At 36.2% G+C, this 17,651-nt stretch overlaps 3 protein-coding genes across 5 annotated transcripts in view; 1 reads left to right on the forward strand and 2 right to left on the reverse strand.

Annotated features, from left to right (window-relative positions):
- The window catches only part of LOC133529046 (nucleoside diphosphate phosphatase ENTPD5), a 25,965-nt gene extending 15,498 nt beyond the window's left edge, over positions 1-10,467 (reverse strand). Inside the window, exons 1-4 of one of the 2 annotated variants that reach the window (XM_061866656.1) lie at positions 10,224-10,467; positions 8,946-9,072; positions 3,512-3,655; positions 1,086-1,174 (exon numbers count right to left, since the gene is read on the reverse strand). In XM_061866656.1, coding sequence (XP_061722640.1) covers positions 1,086-1,174; positions 3,512-3,655; positions 8,946-9,072; positions 10,224-10,247 — 384 coding nt within the window. In that variant the 5' untranslated portion in view covers positions 10,248-10,467. Of the gene's footprint in view, positions 1-1,085; positions 1,175-3,511; positions 3,656-8,945; positions 9,073-9,530; positions 9,713-10,223 lie in introns of those variants that run through there. The other variant, XM_061866655.1, reaches the window with a different exon arrangement.
- LOC133529052 (protein lethal(2)k10201) lies at positions 9,776-13,533 on the forward strand. Of its 2 annotated transcripts, none has more exons than XM_061866662.1 (4): positions 9,776-9,948; positions 11,641-11,793; positions 12,448-12,646; positions 13,113-13,533. In XM_061866662.1, exons 2-4 carry the CDS (start codon positions 11,651-11,653, stop codon positions 13,452-13,454), a joined length of 684 nt encoding a protein of 227 aa, XP_061722646.1. In that variant the 5' UTR covers positions 9,776-9,948; positions 11,641-11,650; the 3' UTR covers positions 13,455-13,533. The 2 variants fall into 2 exon arrangements, with proteins under 2 accessions (XP_061722646.1, XP_061722647.1); XM_061866663.1 differs by having other exon boundaries at positions 9,777-9,948; positions 11,645-11,793.
- LOC133529050 (phosphoglycerate mutase 2-like) lies at positions 13,465-17,590 on the reverse strand. The gene is made up of 5 exons (XM_061866661.1): positions 17,412-17,590; positions 17,110-17,342; positions 15,276-15,467; positions 14,880-14,952; positions 13,465-14,287 (listed from the first exon to the last, which is right to left on the reverse strand). Exons 1-5 carry the CDS (start codon positions 17,512-17,514, stop codon positions 14,121-14,123), a joined length of 768 nt encoding a protein of 255 aa, XP_061722645.1. The 5' UTR covers positions 17,515-17,590; the 3' UTR covers positions 13,465-14,120.
- Between the last annotated feature and the right edge of the window lie 61 nt (positions 17,591-17,651).

A 17,651-nucleotide genomic window follows, 5' to 3' on the forward strand; every position in this document is an offset into this window, starting at 1 on the left:
ATTTAATCTTTATTGCACTGTATAAAAGGCGAACTTAATGCCATAAGACATTCTCTACCAGTCAACCTTTAGGCAAAGCAGACTCAAAAAAAAGAAAAAAAAAGAGGAGAAAATCATGATGATGAGAGATCATGACTTTAACCCTTGAAGTCCCACGCGATATGGCACACACAACAATCTTACGCAGATCAACCTAGCCCCAAACTAAGGAAAGCGCGTACTATGGGCTCGAGGCGATGATGTACGTACATATATACATAAATACATACATACACCCATGATTTTATTTTTATTATTTATTTATTTAAACTTTATTGCACAATACATGAAGAGTACAAATGGCGGACTTAATGCCAGAAGGCATTCTCTACCAGTCAACCATGAGCCAAACCGAAAGATCCTAATTGGTGCAGGGTCAGAATACAGAGTAAAATGACAAAAAAAAATATCACAAAATTATATAAAATTATACGTACATAAATAATATGATTCAGGAATAAAGATCTGTGTTCATCACACAAATAAATGTCCTTACCGGGAACCCGGGACCATCGGCTTCATAGGCAGGTTCACTACAATCACTACACACTAGGCCGGGCCGGTCGTCGAACATAATCACCGCAAACATTACCATACAACATGTATGAGAAGTCCCTTGGGACTTGAGAGGTTTTTGATATTGTGTATAACTGGAACTCGAGTTCACTGATATTTTCATAATCGGATAATTCCGGGTACTTTCGGGTACCTAGTTTTGAAAATAATTCCATCACAACAAAGTTCATTTACAGTACATATGGTGCTACTTTCCCGCACACGTGCGGGAATGATCACTTGCCGTGCATATGTTGAAACTTTAAAGAGCCATATGTAATGTAAAACGTTGTACGATACACGTGCTAATAGGTAATTCGCAACTCGTGTCGATTTAAAACACTTCCTTCGGTTGTGTTCTAATTTATTACCACTCGTTGCGAATTCCCTATTTTCTGCACTTGTATCGTAAATAACGATTTCGGAATTAAATACTTGGAATTACCCGAATATAGTTTACGCAGTACTGTTATATATTACGTGCGCCATACCTTGGCAGGGTCGTCGGCGAAGGAAGACAGCCCCGGCTTTGACTGCTCGAAGTATTCCTCCTCTAAATCTAAATTAGGCTGTCCGAATACTGCGAACAAATATACAAAATTAGCACACAACACAACATCAGAACACTTTACAGCAGGGGTCGCCAAATGGCGGACCGCGGTCCGCATCCGGACCGCCGACCCATTTTGTGCGGACCGCGAGAACACAGCAACTTTTGCACTACAGAGTACGTAATTTAAAATAAAAATGTATCCCCCGCATTATCTTTGTTGACGTCAATTTGAAAACGGCCGGGCGAAGTCACTAGCTAAGATAGTCCAGATAGTCCGCAACAAAAAATGACATTTTTCTCATTGATATGTAAAAAATACCTTTGTTATTTCTGTAATTACATTTGTTTAATAAATATTTTTTCTATAAAATGTTGTGCGGACCGCGATGGTCATTTCATTTCTTAAAACAGACCCCGAGCGAAACTAATTGGTGACCCCTGCTTTACAGAGAGCTTTTTCATGGCACTTTTCTGTTTGATTCAATGTAAGATTTTAATATGAAATAAATAATAAAATACTATTAATCGTCTTTTGAAACATATTTACATAGAAGTGAGCCTTTTTCTTTGATAACTTGGAGCATATTTATAAACACCTCCTGTATAAATAAATAAAATAAATAAATATTATAGGGACATTCTTACACAAATTGACTAAGTCCCACGGTAAGTTCAAGAAGGTTTGTGTTGTGGGTACTCAGACAACGATATATATAATATATAAATACTTAAATACATAAAAAACAGCCATGACTCAGGAACAAATATCTGTGCTCATCACAAAATAAATGTCCTTACCGGGATTTGAACCCAGGACAGGCAGGGCAGGGTCAATATTCAATACGTGTCAAGTACCCAATTAAAATAGGCAATAATAGCTTTTATTTCTTTCATTTGGCCTTGAGTATAGTTAATCACAAAACAGTGCTGTTATCAGGTTTTAGTGTTATCAACACGCCGACACAAGATTTTGTAGAGAAATACACTTTTACTGTAACTTTTCATGATGCGACATATTTGTAATCTTTCACATATCTAATCAAAGTCTATTTACATATCTATTCAGTCTGTATCCTATACTGATGTATATACCTAGGGATCTTCTTTATTATAGCTCGTGTCATCCACGATGACGCGCAGATTTGTCAAATCTAAACTTTAATAACATGACAATACGAGTCAAGGCACGCGTCGTCGTGAATGTCATATATATTCGTCCGTTTCTAATCAATACAGTTAGAAAACGACGGGTAGCCTATTTCGCGTTGGTACGAGATACTGTCGCGGCTAAGTTGGTTTGAATAGGTCGTGATCTATACCTATGCAATCCCTTGATTTTGGTGTATCTAATCTCATCTAATGTCCATACTTGCTCGACAGATATCATTTGAGCATCTGGTGAATGGTCTCCACGCTTTTCTTTTTGCCTACTTTGGCCACATAGTAACTCTAGCTAACTAAATAAACTGATTAAATAGGTACGGATTATTTACGCGAGTCCTCTAGAAACGAACTCGCATCTCGAAAAACTTTGAAGTCTTTAAACGCAGTCTCGTAAAACTGAGTTCGAGGCGTGACTGGAGTTCAAACCAACTCCGCAGGCTTAGCCGCGACAGTATCTCGTACCAACGCGAAAGAGAGTACCCGTCTTTTTCTAACTCTATTCATTAGAAACGGACGAATATATATGACTTACATGTGAAAGGCACCCTGAACTTGTATGCCAGCACTCTGGAGCCTGAAGAGCCGTCTATGATGATCACTAGGAACACAAGACTATCCCTACAGAGTTATGGCTTCTACTTACATGTGAAACGAACCCGGAACTTGTATGCTAGTACTCTGGAGCCCGAAGAGCCGTCTATGATGATCACTAGGAACACAAGACTATCCCTACAGAGTTATGGCATCTACTTACATGTGAAAGGAACCCGGAACTTGTATGCTAGTACTCTGGAGCCCGAAGAGCCGTCTATGATGATCACTAGGAACACAAGACTATCCCTACAGAGTTATGGCTTCTCTACTTACATGTGAAAGGAACCCGGAATCTGTATGCTAGTACACTGGAGCCTGAAGAGCCGTCTGTGATGATCACTAGAAACACAAGACTATCCCTACAGAGTTATGGCTTCTACTTACATGTGAAAGGAACCCGGAACTTGTATGCTAGTACTCTGGAGCCCGAAGAGCCGTCTATGATGATCACTAGGAACACAACACTATTCCTACAGAGTTATGGCTTCTACTTACATGTGAAAGGAACCCGGAACTTGTATGCTAGTACTCTGGAGCCCGAAGAGCCGTCTATGATGATCACTAGGAACACAACACTATTCCTACAGAGTTATGGCTTCTACTTACATGTGAAAGGAACCCGGAACTTGTATGCTAGTACTCTGGAGCCGGAAGACCCGGCGTCTATGATGACCGCGTGGTGGCGCTCGCTCTCGTACCCGAGGCTCTTGGCCAGACCATCGAACCACTGTGTCTGGCCCGCGAACAGACCTGCAGACAAAAATATATTTACGTAAGAAATAGAATAGGCCAAGGAACTTTGCACAGGATTTATAGTGAGACCTTTCCATGAAAATATGACGTTTACAATAGCACCTTTAAACTTTGTTCTGTCAAAGATGATGTTGAGAGGCCAATTCAAACTTATATTTTGGAATCCTACACTGAGCATGGCCCGACATGCTCTTGGCCGATTTTTAATAGAATAATGTTCGACCGAAGTTTCGGTATCGGTAGGTTTCGGCATAAAAATCATGTCTTGGCCGAAGGTTCGGTTTCGCCAAAAACCGCGCCGAAACTTTATTTTCGGAGTGTCCGACTAAAGTGTCGGTATCGGCAGATTCTGAAAAAAATACCCAGTTTTTGGTCCGACACTACTTTTTAAGGTCAGCAATATGAAACTATATTTCCAAGATTTATTTTTCTAGCACTCTGGAATGGAAACTCACTTAAGACGAGTATTCATTGTAAGCATTGTTTATAATTTAGGCCAAGTCTACACTGACATGACAACCTTGAACACCTCAATTTTGATGGTATATTATTAAACAAAACTGGAAATATATGCAGATAATGAAAACAGACGTGCTTTTTGTACGTTAGTGACAAAAATATTCGGACAGCAAATGTCTCAAAACAAATAGGTCACATTCTGTTGCTATTTTCCATTGATGTGCAAAGTGCTTTAAAGCGATGGTTGCACTCGACATTTGAATTTCATACTACTTTTCATCTTTGAAACAACAATGTGATGGTAGGTACGGTCACGTCTGAAAAAATCGATACGGACAAAGTGCCAAAAATATGTTTACACTACCCGATAATATAGGGTCGTGTATACATATTTTTGTCACTTCGATTATGACGATGTTTTCAGACGTGAATGTACCACGGTGCAGGTGCCAGTGCCAATGCCATTGGCAGAATCCACCTTGCTAAAGTTAGCGTTAGACTAAAAGCCATGTATTTAAAAAAAGGTACCACCATCGCGCACACAACCAATAGGATGCCTGCACAGGTCAGTGTATACACACCTATGAGTTACCTCCTAAGTCCCAGTCATTTTTATAGTTTTGAATTTGGACCCTTCTTCTATTGCATTATAGTTCAAAATTACTCGATTTGATTTTGTCCTTTTAAAGCGTAAAGGTTAGACATTTCTAAGCGAGTTGTGTGAAGGTAGTAAACAATTTTTCATCGAAATAATAAAAAGCACAAACATTTAGGAAAATATAAATGACTAACCTGATATTAATATAGGCAATGGCAGTAGACTTGTTGTAACATTGCCAACAATGGACATATTGAATTTTTAACCAGTTATACCTTTGTAAGTTATCGCGGTCTTATACAAAAAAAAATTGAAATCTTATGGAATAAAAGGCTTTAAATTTCAAATTCAAAAATGCAAAAATGATTCTGATACTTTACTATAGGTAGGTATAGGCAGTTACGCGCGTTTATTTCGAAGTAGGTACTATCGCGACAGCATTATAGAAAAAACACAGACTGTGCGTTTGTAAGAAATCTGTTACAATAGTCCTAAATTATCACAAGAATTGGGCTACACACAAATAAATAAATATTATAAGCACATTCTTATACAAATTGATCCCACGGTAAGCGCAAAAAGGCTTGTGTTGTGGGTACTCAGATATATATAATATACAAATACTTAAATACATAGAAAACATCCCGGAGAAAAGAGACTCAGGACTCGTATCAAAAAATAAATGTTCTTACCGGTATTAGAACCTAGGACCATCGGCTTCCATCGGCTATCCACGAGGCCAGACCGGTCGTCACATAGGAATTTTAAAAACAAAACTGCCGTGAGACAGACATTAAAACTCACGTTCTTTAAGTCGAAGATTGCTCGACTAACTAGTCTCAATCAACGAGGACATTCAACGGGAGCTCGCGTTGGCGGACCGACGCAGACCTAAGGCGTGCTTCTCGTTATGATATATGTCGAGATTACTATATAGGTATAAGTATATTTGTTTGTTCATCAATTTATCAGAAATAGATAAAATAACCGGCCAAGAGCATGTCGGGCCACGCTCAGTGTAGGGTTCCGTAGTTACTCTTCCGTCACAATAAGCTAAACTGGAGCTTAAAGTATAGTAAATTGTTAACCAAGGGATGAAACGGTACCTTTCACCCGAGTTAAACAAATAGGCAAATTTGCATAATCAGTACCTAATTAAAGTAAGTCTTTTTACTATGAAGGGAAAACTTTTTGCGATAACTCAAAAACAGCTAAACTGATCATATCTGTTATAGTTTTCATTTAATGTCTTTCTTAAGCTCTACTTCCACGATTTTTTTTTATATTTTTTGGACCTATGGTTCAAAAGTTAGAGGGGGGGTGGACACATTTTTTTATTCTTTCGGAGCGATTATCTCCGAATATATTCACTTTATCAAAAAATGTTTCTTGAAAACCCCTATTAGTTTTGAAAGACCTTTCCAACGATACCCCACACTCTAGGGTTAAAGCGAAAAAAAAAATTCACCCCCACTTTACGTGTAGGGGAGGTACCCTATAAAAAATTAAAATTTTAGATTTTATTGTACGACTTTGTCGGCTTTATTGATTTATATATCCATGCCAAATTTTAGCTTTCTAGCACTAACGACCACGGAGCAAAGCCTCGGACAGACAGACAGACAGACAGACGGACATGGCGAAACTATAAGGGTTCCGTTTTATGCCATTTGGCTACAGAACCCTAAAAAGGTACAAAACTTATTAACATGTTGCAAGGAATTTCATAATATGACGACCGGTTTGGCCTAGTGGGTAGTGACCCTACCTACGAAGCTGATGGTCCCGGGTTCAAATCCTGGTAAGGGCATGTATTTGTGTGATGAGCATGGATATTTTGTTCCTGAGTCATGGGTATTTTCTATGTATTTAAGTATTTATAAATTTTTTTTTTTTTTTTTTTTTTTTTTTATTTATTCATTTTAATTAACACATTTATATATTATATATATCGTTGTCTAAGTACCCTCAACGCAAGCCTTATTGAGCTTACTGTGAGACTTAGTCAATTTGTGTAATAATGTCATATAATATTTATTTATTTATTAGTTATTTATTTATGACCCGTTTTTGCCAACATAGCCATGGTAGAAACTTAGGTTCGAAATTAATGATGGCTGTTATTGCGGTATTACTACTAATAGTAATTATACGGCAGCTGATAAGGTTATTATTTAAGATTAATATTTGCATTTACCCAAGGATTATTCAAGGCTCGGAAACCGGTTAAATTTCCAAACCGTTATCATGTACTTGGCGCAAAAACTTTTAATTTCGGTTTCGCTCGAAAAACTGTTATTTTTAAACCGGTTTTTATGAGAATTAGTTATTCAAAATTCAAATTAAAAAATCAAAAATTTATTCTGCAAGCAGGCCTCAAGGGCTGTTTTAACAAGTCAATACAACATTTATAGTAACATCATATAGTGACATGAAAAATACATTACAACATTTATAAATACAACAGCCAATACCTGGGGAAACATTACACTATAATAATCTTAAAATAAATAATTACTACAATAGAGATGTATAGTCTCTATGGTTAAAAATACATTAAATCTTGAGATGTAAAAGGTCCCCAATGTCAGAGTACTAATACTAATAAGATTTGGAGGTGTAAAGTCACTCCAAGTGTCAAAATAAAATTTATACTAAACAAATAAATCCCGTCTGGACTAGCAGTCTCATAAACAAATGCTACAGATATCAAATTTATTATTGTCAAATTAACTGGTTTAGGACAATAAAAACCGGTTTCTTCCTATGTCGATGTGTATGTTTACGTGCGTTGCGTCGGTTCTTAAAACGTTCGTGTTGTTATAAAAAATCGGAGGAAAACCGAAATAAACCGGTATTTTAAAACCGGTTCCGAGCCTTGCTATTGTGGTGCACTCATGCTAAGCTTACAGACCTCAAAATTCAAATTTGTTTTCGAATAATTTGAATATGTAGTAAATTTAAATTTCACATAAAAAATACAATACTTATTAGAGATAACCAGTTGTACAAGATTGATACATTTTACAACCCATCAAGGACTAATTATTTATTGACCGAAGCGCTAGCAAAGGTCTCTGTTTTAACTTGGGCATTTTGCTTTTGGATGTTCTACTCTACAGGTCGCAATTCTTCACTGATTCTCGGGAAATTTTGTGACCACATTTTATGATTAAATAGTTATTTATTGTCAATCCAGTTTTTAGTAAACTTTCAAAATGCCGAAATTGGCATAAAGGACTTAAGTGCCAATAGTGTCTCTGGCGCTTAAGACCATTGTGAGTTCAATGTGCTAATGACTTAACTAAAAAACATTTTCTAACCTTAACGCGAGGTCTACACCTCTAGTTTATTTAAGTTTTATTCCCACACATCCCTTTTAAAGATTGATTTTTCTTTTGTTATATGCTCATGATATGATCCCTTGAGGGTAAAAGCCTCCTCCATCTTCTTCCATTTTTGTTTGTTTGCATCAGTATTTTTCCAATTCTTCCTATGATTGCGACAATGTTGTTGACCAATCTTTTTCTTTATCTTCCCGATTTCTGTTTGTGCAGTGGACCTATTACAATTAGAGTTAACTATCAGTTAACTGTCTCAGGGCTCCTATGTATAAATATATATCTGCATCTAATTTATCAACATTAAATTCCTAGAATGTGCCCCAAGTAAGGACACAACACTTGTTTATGAAACGATCACTACAATAGTCCGACTACAATAGCAAGATCAATGGCCCACTCTGCTTTAGTACTACAGTGTGAAGTTGTAAACTCTATATAGCAACACTCAAGGGACCAACCGTTTTTTGATGCAATAAAGTTTTCGTTGTATCTCTCTTCTCTCTCTTTAGCCCTTCCCTACCCTTCGGATGTAGGTCTCCTTTCGTTTTATGCTACTCAAAGTTCTGTGCGACCTGGAGCCACTTCATCCCCACAGTCGTATTCGTATTCATATTCGCGGGCTAGGTTTCCGCAACTCGACGTCGCAATTCGCGCCTATTTTGCGTATCCCCACAGTCATTTTGATGTTGTCGTCCCAACGCATCTGGGGTTTACTTTGAAGATGTTCCTCCCCCCATGGTAGAAAGTTGTATAAAGAGAAATTAATACTAAAGTAAAACAAATGTTGACATTATAGGGATTGCCTCGTTATATCAAGTGACACTCTATGGAGTTTACACTGTATTTATATTGATGTTTGATGCTATAATCTTTAAGAAACACTTACCCATAAAATATGTCATGCATAATGCAGCTACAATGAGTAGAATGAATGTCTTCTTAAGCCGACGCGGAGGTTTCAGCACTCTGTTACTCCGTATGTTGATGTTCGGTGCCGAGCTATCATCTTTTAACTGCAAAATAATACGCTTTTTACACGCTGATAAGACATCATACGAGTTTTGGGCCGAAAACCTAGTATTTTAGGAATAATATATGTAGAGGAGGCTCTTTTTAAAGTTTTCTCGTTTGAATTGTATATATAAGTTTTGATGCATTTTTAATGGCATTTTTTTATTGGGGTTGTCAATGTTAGGGGAATCGTTCCAGCACAAACAAACATTGCAAAAAAATCTGAAATTCAAGGCATATCTATTTATAACGACAGAAACTTTGTCTAAAATATTTTGTTTTGTTAAATCAATAGTAATGACTCTTGAGTACTGGCATGGTAGATATAATAACAAGAAATTAATTATAAATATTTTACGCTGCCCAGTTGTGAAGACACGCATTAAATATGCCAACTAAAGTGCAAAATTCATTCAGTATTTACAACTTGCGTTCGTCAAGTAACAACCAACACCCTTACCTCTAAGTACCGGTAAGTACTGAATTTTCCCATATCGGGCTGACATAAACATCACAACCAGACACTATGTTAAATAATAAATACTGTACATTTAAATGTTAAAAGACGTCGTCTTTTTGTAACATGATTTCAGCAACTAAAGCCTTCCACAATTAGCTGACTAGAATCGACGTCGCTCGCAAAATTTGGAAGGCAGAAATACAGCTGTCAAAAATATGTCAGTGAAGCTGTTTAAGCGGGATAATTAATGATGCTTTGCTGCTGGCAACAGCTTTAATCGATGTAAAGAGTACCTTAAATAGCTTGGACAGAAAAAAAAATGTAGGGCGTTTTTCAAAAGTGTATTCCTCAAATTCTTCTACTTTGTTTATGAAAGCGATGTGCTTGTGCTGCAGCGTGTGAATACAGCTTGACACATGTGAGTATTTTATTTTATAATTAATAATTACAAATTTTAAGTTTGAAGGTTAAGGTTAATTATTATGCTTAATAATAATACTTAATTAGTTAATTATCAATTTAAGAAATGTTTAGGTTACACACAGCATAAGCTTTTACTAGTCCCCTTTGAGAGAATCGAAATTAAAACAAGTAACCAAACTAAGTTTATTTTATACCCAATATCGCAAAAGCCTATAATTTAAGAAAATATTTGTTTATATTATAACTACTAATAATTTGAATTTATCTTACCTTCCGTCTGCGCACATCAGCCATTGCAATAAAGTTTGTTCAATAACTAAAGATGTATTTTTACACAATTCCACTAACAGCCGTTGCCGCAGCGACTACTATATCACTAATTTATTTGTCAAGGAAAATCGTATCAACCCAACGTCTGGTCTTACTGGGCTGGGCTATCGTAGTCACGATGATTCGCAATATTTTTTAATGATTGATGCGAGAACTAGCGGGATACGATCACCAATGCAGAGTGAGGAAGTAACGTATTTACGATACGTTATCTTCTATTAAGTATTATTTATAAATATGTCGTCATAATGGGCCAAGCTGAACATACACATGAATTTAAATAGTTCCCTATTTAATATAAGCGAATACCTACCAAGTTATTACCATGCCTAAGTAGATAATTACCTATGCTACTTATATAAGTAATACAATTGTTGATAAATTGAACAGTTGATAAGCATAAAAAACCAATATAGAAGTCAAATACTTACATTCATAATAATTTTAAATAATTTAATTAATAAAAAAAGGAAAAAATATTCTTTTATATATTAATTGAATGCCCATAAATGAAATATAATAGGTACCAATTACGAAATATATCAGGTTGGTATATACATTATTGTAAACTATGGGTAGTAAAAAAAAATTGGTAGGTACTTATACTTATAATGATTTCATAACAAGCATAATAATATGTGTTATTATTAGGCCCGGTACTTATATTATGTCAAGATTAATGTATAATGGTCTTAAGGCTTCAAGGTTAAAGTAGTATCTGCCCCGCTCAATAGGCACTTATTTGACTGTTAAAAACCATTCAATCAAAACATCAATGGCCTAGGCACAAAGTTCTATATCTATAGAGCGCGGTGTTATGGGTTAGGTACTTGAAGGTACACAAGGCTGTCAATCTAATCATTTGCTATAATATATCAGAAGTATCAAACACTGATCTGATTTAAATGTCGATTTTATATAGAATATGCCTAATTATATGCTTGTTCCTAAATTTTGTCTAAAAACGGATATCATAACCGCTACATCGGCTATGGACCTACAACTCTACCATCAAAAACATACTTACTTTAATTAATAATTTATCCGTTTATGACCCTGACATTTTTTTCGAAAAATAATCTGCTCTATACAGCGCCACCGAGGTTTGAACCCAAGATTTTTTTGACCACCACACACATACGAGACAGGTTAAATGTTAATGTTTTAATGTTATGTTTTTGAGAGCCATGTTCAATATTAAGAATATGTGTCGTTTTCATGTAGGCCCTCTGGCCTACTGCGAAAACCGAAATTTCGCAAAGTTCGGGCATCTTTCTCTTTTACTTTCCGAATTTTACCTATGTAATTATGTAAAATGCTTATTTATAATTATATACTGTGTATTTTGACTACCAAGATAGATCACAATGGATAGGCTGGTCCTGATAGAAAAGCTGAAAGAATATGGCGTGGGTCGCCGGAAGCTCACAGACGACTTGTTTAAAGACGACCCGCCACTGCCGCGACTCGGCGTACGAGATGAGGATGAAGAGGAACTGTGTCATGAAATGTAAGTCTTCATTGCTATATGTATTTGGTAAAGTTCAAGCGTTGGTGGCGTAGCAGCAGTGTTAGCTGAAGGTTAATTAGAATTGACAATGAACCATTACAAATTAAATCGTATACCGTTACGGACGGTTACAGTTTACGGTTCAATTTATAATAGTTTATGTTCAATTCTAATTAACTTTCGGCCAACACTGCCTAGCGGTAAAAGTGTACGACTTTAATTCAATTCGGAAGTGCGGGTTCAAACCCCAGCTCGTACCAAACCAATGAATTTTTCGAAACTTATGTACGAAATATCATTTGATATTTACCAGTGAATCCTTCGCTTTTCGGTGAAAGAAAACATCGTGAGGAAACCGGATTCTAATTCATTGCATATACATTTTGGGATATCGCAAGGGACAATGCCCCTCGCTCGCATTACTTGCTTCATATAATAAAGAGTTGAGGGCCTTCCGCGAAAAACGAAATTTCGTTATCTGCCTCTCTATCGCTCTTCCACAGTCTTTCGAGAGGCTGACAACGGAATTTCCATTTTCTTTTTTCACTATGTAGCAAGCAAATTACACATAAATATAATTGTCATTGTCCACAGAAATCTTCTGCCGAAATGTGTTCAGTCCGAATATAAAGTCAAACCTTTACATTATTTCAGAATAAAATCCACCTGCAGCATTCCGGGATGCCAGTTCACGACAGAATCTCTATTAGAATTCGAGAACCACTACAACGCCTCACATAGATACTCGTGCAGTCAATGCAAGAAAGTCCTCCCATCGCCACACCTGCTAGACTTGCATATACAGGAACAGCATGATTCATTTTTCGCTGTGATGGCCACTAAGAAACCTTCGGTAAAGTATATGGAATCATAATGTAATATGTATTGATGTGCCGTCGCGGCTCTAGGTTTCCGGAGGAGGTCGAAATTTTCCAAGGTTTTTTTTTCCTGGGATTTTTTCCGAAAGTTCCATTTTTTTCAACTTTTTGGAAACTTTCCGTAACATACACATCTTTATTCTGTAGTAATGTGACATTATTTAGTCTTATTTATTCGAGTGGTATTATTTAGTTTTTCGAGGTTTTCGGTTTTACATCTTGAAAATTCGGAAACAAATGGTTCTTTTGACTTAATTCTAAGGAGTACGTAGAAAATCCGAAGCTGTAATCACGTGATATATTAGAACAAGTAAGATGTTCATGTTTGATGTTAATATGTATGCACAACCTTAATAGAGATATTTCTGCCAGTGCCATACATTCTGTATATCATTATTTAATTTGTACAGATATATTAATTTAAACCTTTTTTTTTTGCAGTATTGCTGTTATATAGAAGAATGCAAAGAAAAATTCATGAATGCGGAAGAACGTCTAGAACACTGTGTTAATGTTCACAGAATGCCTAAAGATTTCAGATTCGACCAAAAACCCAAAAACAAAAAGGGTAAAGCAAAGAATAAAAATAAAAAGTCGAACGAAGAGAGCTCTATGGATGTTGATACAGTTACAAAACAAAAACAATTCATGTTTACTAATAGAAAACAAAAAGCTTTTCCTAAATATACAGGAAAAAAGTTTACAACAGATAAAGAAAACACTACCGCAGATGTAAACATGGATGAAGTTGTAAAGGACTTAAAAGACAGTTTACCAACTTAATAAAACAAACTTTACATCATAACAGTTTATTTACTCTCACACTCATTACATTACTATTAAATAAATAAAATTAAGCTTATTACTAAATTTCAACATGTTTATATGACTTGCATATATTCAGTGATATTGTATTAATTTGTTATCCTCAGAGCATATATTAAAATATTTAATTTTAACAGTGTAATGGCAAACTATTCGAGATTCCTGGTTGTCAAACATCGAACAACATCAAAACATTATAGAGAGATATCAATATTGTCTATATTCCTGTCTTCTAGAATAAAAACATCTAAATATCTATGACAGGCGAATATTGCTGGTAAAATTTCATGCTTATTTGTAATCCATTGCCTGAATTCTATCGAATATTGCCTTACACTAATAATTACGAATATCGTTTCGCCCTATGAAATCATTTTTGACTGCTTATTGAAAAAAGTGCATCAACTTTACGTATCTAATTTGAATTCAGATAGTAAAATAATTATTCCGTTGATTGTCCCTAAATGAGTTAACTCATTTGCCAACATATTTGCTGCCACGCGTAAAACGAAAAACTCAAACTAATTATTTGATGCACTTTTTATTTAAACTTCTAAATGACACATCATAATATGATTGAATATTATTCAATACACGTTACACAAAAGAAATAAGGTCTAATCTCTACTTAGCCTTGCCCTGGGCGGCTACAGCGGCCATGGCCTTCTTGACCGTCTCCTCGTCACCGAGGAACTGCATGGAGTCAGTCGGCTTCATGTCTTCGTCTAACTCGTACACGAACGGGATGCCCGTGGGCAGGTTGAGTTCCATGATGGCGGCGTCACTGAGGCCTGTATTAAAATTTAATAGTTAAACTATACAATAATTTTCGATGTACAAATTTCTGGCCAGCTATTGCCACCATATTATTACATACATTGTCAACATTAAATAATTTTAAAATTAATAATAAAACCTTGCACTTGGCTTACTTATATAAAAATTGCAATTTTTTAAATAAAATTTTATATGTTTATATCTTTGACATATATCCAAGGACGGGCCTTACGGACAATAAGAATGGGGCCAGTACAGCGGTGTCACGCACACGAATTTGAGCCAATCGTGCAGTCTAACGCGATTGGATGATGAGTACGCATCACGCGCGCGATTGTTTGATTGGCTCGAATTCGTGAGTGATACCACTGATCTAGCACGATTTAAGTAAGGCCTTTGGTTGATATTTGTTATGTTGATTTTTTGTCTTTGACAGAGACTGGTGAAAGACTTCCGAGGATGTGGACACGTGGAAGAATAAAGGATGAGGCCTTTGTCCTGAAGTGGGACAATATGGGCTTATAATAAAATAAAAATTATTTGAATTTAAAGTTAAAACTAGAAATAAGTTAGAACTAAATAACTGTAATATTTTCTTGAACTCACCATCTAAATGCTTGACAATGCCTCGAAGGCTGTTTCCGTGAGCGGCAATGATAATTTTCTTGCCTTCTTTGATCTGCAAAAATAAAAAAATAAAAAATTGGTGGTATATTAACACTTGCTGGTAACTATAGTGGGAACTGTTTTTCTTTCCCGGAAATCCCGTTCGTATTTATCATGCTACTTCAGTCAACCTCAGTCCTTTTTTTACTGAGATGGACTGAAATACCATGACACGTTCGTACGTTTAAGTAGTTAAGGTAGTTTTAAAGTTTAAGTGAGTTTTGATATAGGGTGTAAGTTATTCTAGTTCTACTAACAAAAATATGGATCATCTGGTCTGAATTAAACGAATTTATATATATACTTAATAGTAAAAAGGTATAGGATTTAAAGTACCTGGGGCACAATAACATCATTCCAGTACGGCAGTGTGCGCTCAATAGTGAGCTTGAGGCTCTCAAACATCGGGAACTCTTCAGGTTTCGGGTCGCCAGCGTAGCGGGGGTCATTCACGATGGTGTCGTAGTAGGGGTGGTCCTTCTCCATGGGGGGAGGGGGCACGTCGAAGCTGCGGCGCCAGATTTGGACCTGGATTATAAAAAATAAGGTTGACTGAACATACAAATACTTTGAACACAGTCATTACAGTATTACTTAAAAACTATCTAGTAGAGTGACTCCATGTTTATGTTGGTGTTATGATTTTGATAGTAATACTGAGAATTCTTTCTCAACTTTTTTACCTGTACTGTGAAATACCAATAAAATATATCCAATATTTACCACCAGTGTTTCTTATCTGTTACCATGTTGGTGTTAGAAAAAAAGAAAATTAAGATAAACCAAATTATTACATTTCTTTATTATTTATTAGGCAGGTACACACAGAGCGAGCATACGCGCGAGGCAATTTCCTCGCGCACAAACCGGCCAGTGTAGACTCTGGGCTATTATTATTTGTGGTCATAACAATTATATAAAACAATACTGTGCAAATTTTAATTGGTGGCTCTTAATGGTTTTCAAATATTTCCTTTTATTTTATTCTCATTTATTTTTTAAAGGCATATAAATGCCTCAGCAAACACATGCCTTTAAAAATCAATTTTAAAAATATTCACTAAACGGTTTATGCAATTTCTTAGTAATTAAGTTGGTTGATTGATATGCAGTCATACATAAATACAGCAGGGACTTATTAATGGGCTTCCGTTTCTCACCCTTTAAGAAATAATAAATGACTTCTAACATTAAAAACATTATTTCGCCATACTTTTGCAAAAATAACAAAATGGAAATATTACTAACAAACAACATTTTAAGGCTTAAAATCGAGTCTGATTTAAAATGACTTGAAACTAGCAAAATTTAACAATAGCTGCCAAATAACAATAGCTGTAACTCTGACGAGAAAGAGAATTTACTAGGATAAAAGATTCTGAGAAGTAATTTAGTAAATGTGACTGTGGCCGGCATAACATCCCACTTTGTCGCTTGCCATAAGTATGCCTGGGCAGGTTATTTGACTTAATTGTATAAAAATACGCAAATATCATCCTTATGACAAGCATCCTTATGTTTCGCCAGCCGCAGTCTCAAATGAAAGCAGATTGCATTTTAGTTAAAACAGGACAAATTCCTGTCATCCTTGAGCAGATAAATAAAGGTAATTATATAAACATGATAGTTTCAGGAAAGGACATAGGATTGTCGTCATTAGGCTTGACTTTTGGGTGCTTACCATGGTTCTAGAATCCACGGAGTTGTCATATGGTAAAATATTATTTTTTTTAAGTCACAGTAAGTGCCAAAAAGTCCCAAGCTCAATCATCATTAGATGCAGAAGTTGTGGGCAGAAGCTAGTAATGCTTGTATCGTCATATAACCAACATGCATTATTGAAGGAATTACGTATTTGAATTTATGGGATTGGAGTTACAATGTTTAATCAGACATTCATTTGAAATGTTTCTGTTAAAACTTTAAACCCCCTATTCCACCTACCCCTACTGCGATATCCCCCTCAGTGGATAGGAGTATAAACTGAAATAGATGTCAGATAGTATAAGAACACGCTAGTATGTTCCAGTCGGTATCAATTCACAATCCACTCACAAACAAGCACAATACATAGAATAAAATAAATTTATTGAATAACTAAGTATACAATAGCATACACAAAAGGTGTCCGGTGAGCCCCAAACTAGGCTAGCCTGCCATACATACATACCTGAGCTTCTCCATATTTGGCTGCGGTCTCGGCCTTGTTAAGGCCGGTAAGTCCACCGTAGTGTCTCTCGTTCAGCCTCCAAGTCTTGCTAACCGGCAGGTCAGCCTGGTTGATCTCCTTCAGCACAGAGTTCAGCGTGATCTGGGCTCGCTTCAGCACCGACGTGTGGGCGATGTCGAACGTGTAACCCTCAGCTTTCAACGCCTTGCCGGCAGCCACGGCCTCCTCGCGACCTGCGGCAATTACCTAATCAGACAACATCAAGACAAAAATGAGCAAACTTTACATGTCTTTAAACTTACCCTTGTCACTCAAATCGGCGTCGAACCATCCGCAAAACAAATTCTTCTGATTCCACTCACTTTCGCCATGGCGAATCATAACAATTTTGTATTTTCCAGGCATAGTTTTCGAAAATTTCGTAACCGGTCAAACCTTTAATCTAATACAACTCTTTGATCTATCAGTCTGACACCAATAACCTCTCTTTGACCTTCCGTTATTGTTTCATCAATGACGTTTTACGTGCGAGCTAGTATTAT

The sequence above is a fragment of the Cydia pomonella genome, chromosome 20, assembly GCF_033807575.1.
Source record: "Cydia pomonella isolate Wapato2018A chromosome 20, ilCydPomo1, whole genome shotgun sequence".
Lineage (NCBI taxonomy): Eukaryota > Metazoa > Arthropoda > Insecta > Lepidoptera > Tortricidae > Cydia > Cydia pomonella.

What these genes read in the sequence shown, in the direction of transcription:
- LOC133529052 (XM_061866662.1), top strand. Translation starts at nt 11,651, where the DNA reads ATGGATAGGCTGGTCCTGATAGAAAAGCTGAAAGAATATGGCGTGGGT. An exon ending in GAGGAACTGTGTCATGAAAT is followed by an intron (nt 11,794 to 12,447) that starts GTAAGTCTTCAT and finishes ACATTATTTCAG; the next exon opens with AATAAAATCCACCTGCAGCA. An exon ending in TGGCCACTAAGAAACCTTCG is followed by an intron (nt 12,647 to 13,112) that starts GTAAAGTATATG and finishes TTTTTTTTGCAG; the next exon opens with TATTGCTGTTATATAGAAGA.
- LOC133529050 (XM_061866661.1), bottom strand. Translation starts at nt 17,514, where the DNA reads ATGCCTGGAAAATACAAAATTGTTATGATTCGCCATGGCGAAAGTGAG. An exon ending in CGCCGATTTGAGTGACAAGG is followed by an intron (nt 17,343 to 17,411) that starts GTAAGTTTAAAG and finishes TAATTGCCGCAG; the next exon opens with GTCGCGAGGAGGCCGTGGCT. An exon ending in CCAAATATGGAGAAGCTCAG is followed by an intron (nt 15,468 to 17,109) that starts GTATGTATGTAT and finishes TTTATAATCCAG; the next exon opens with GTCCAAATCTGGCGCCGCAG.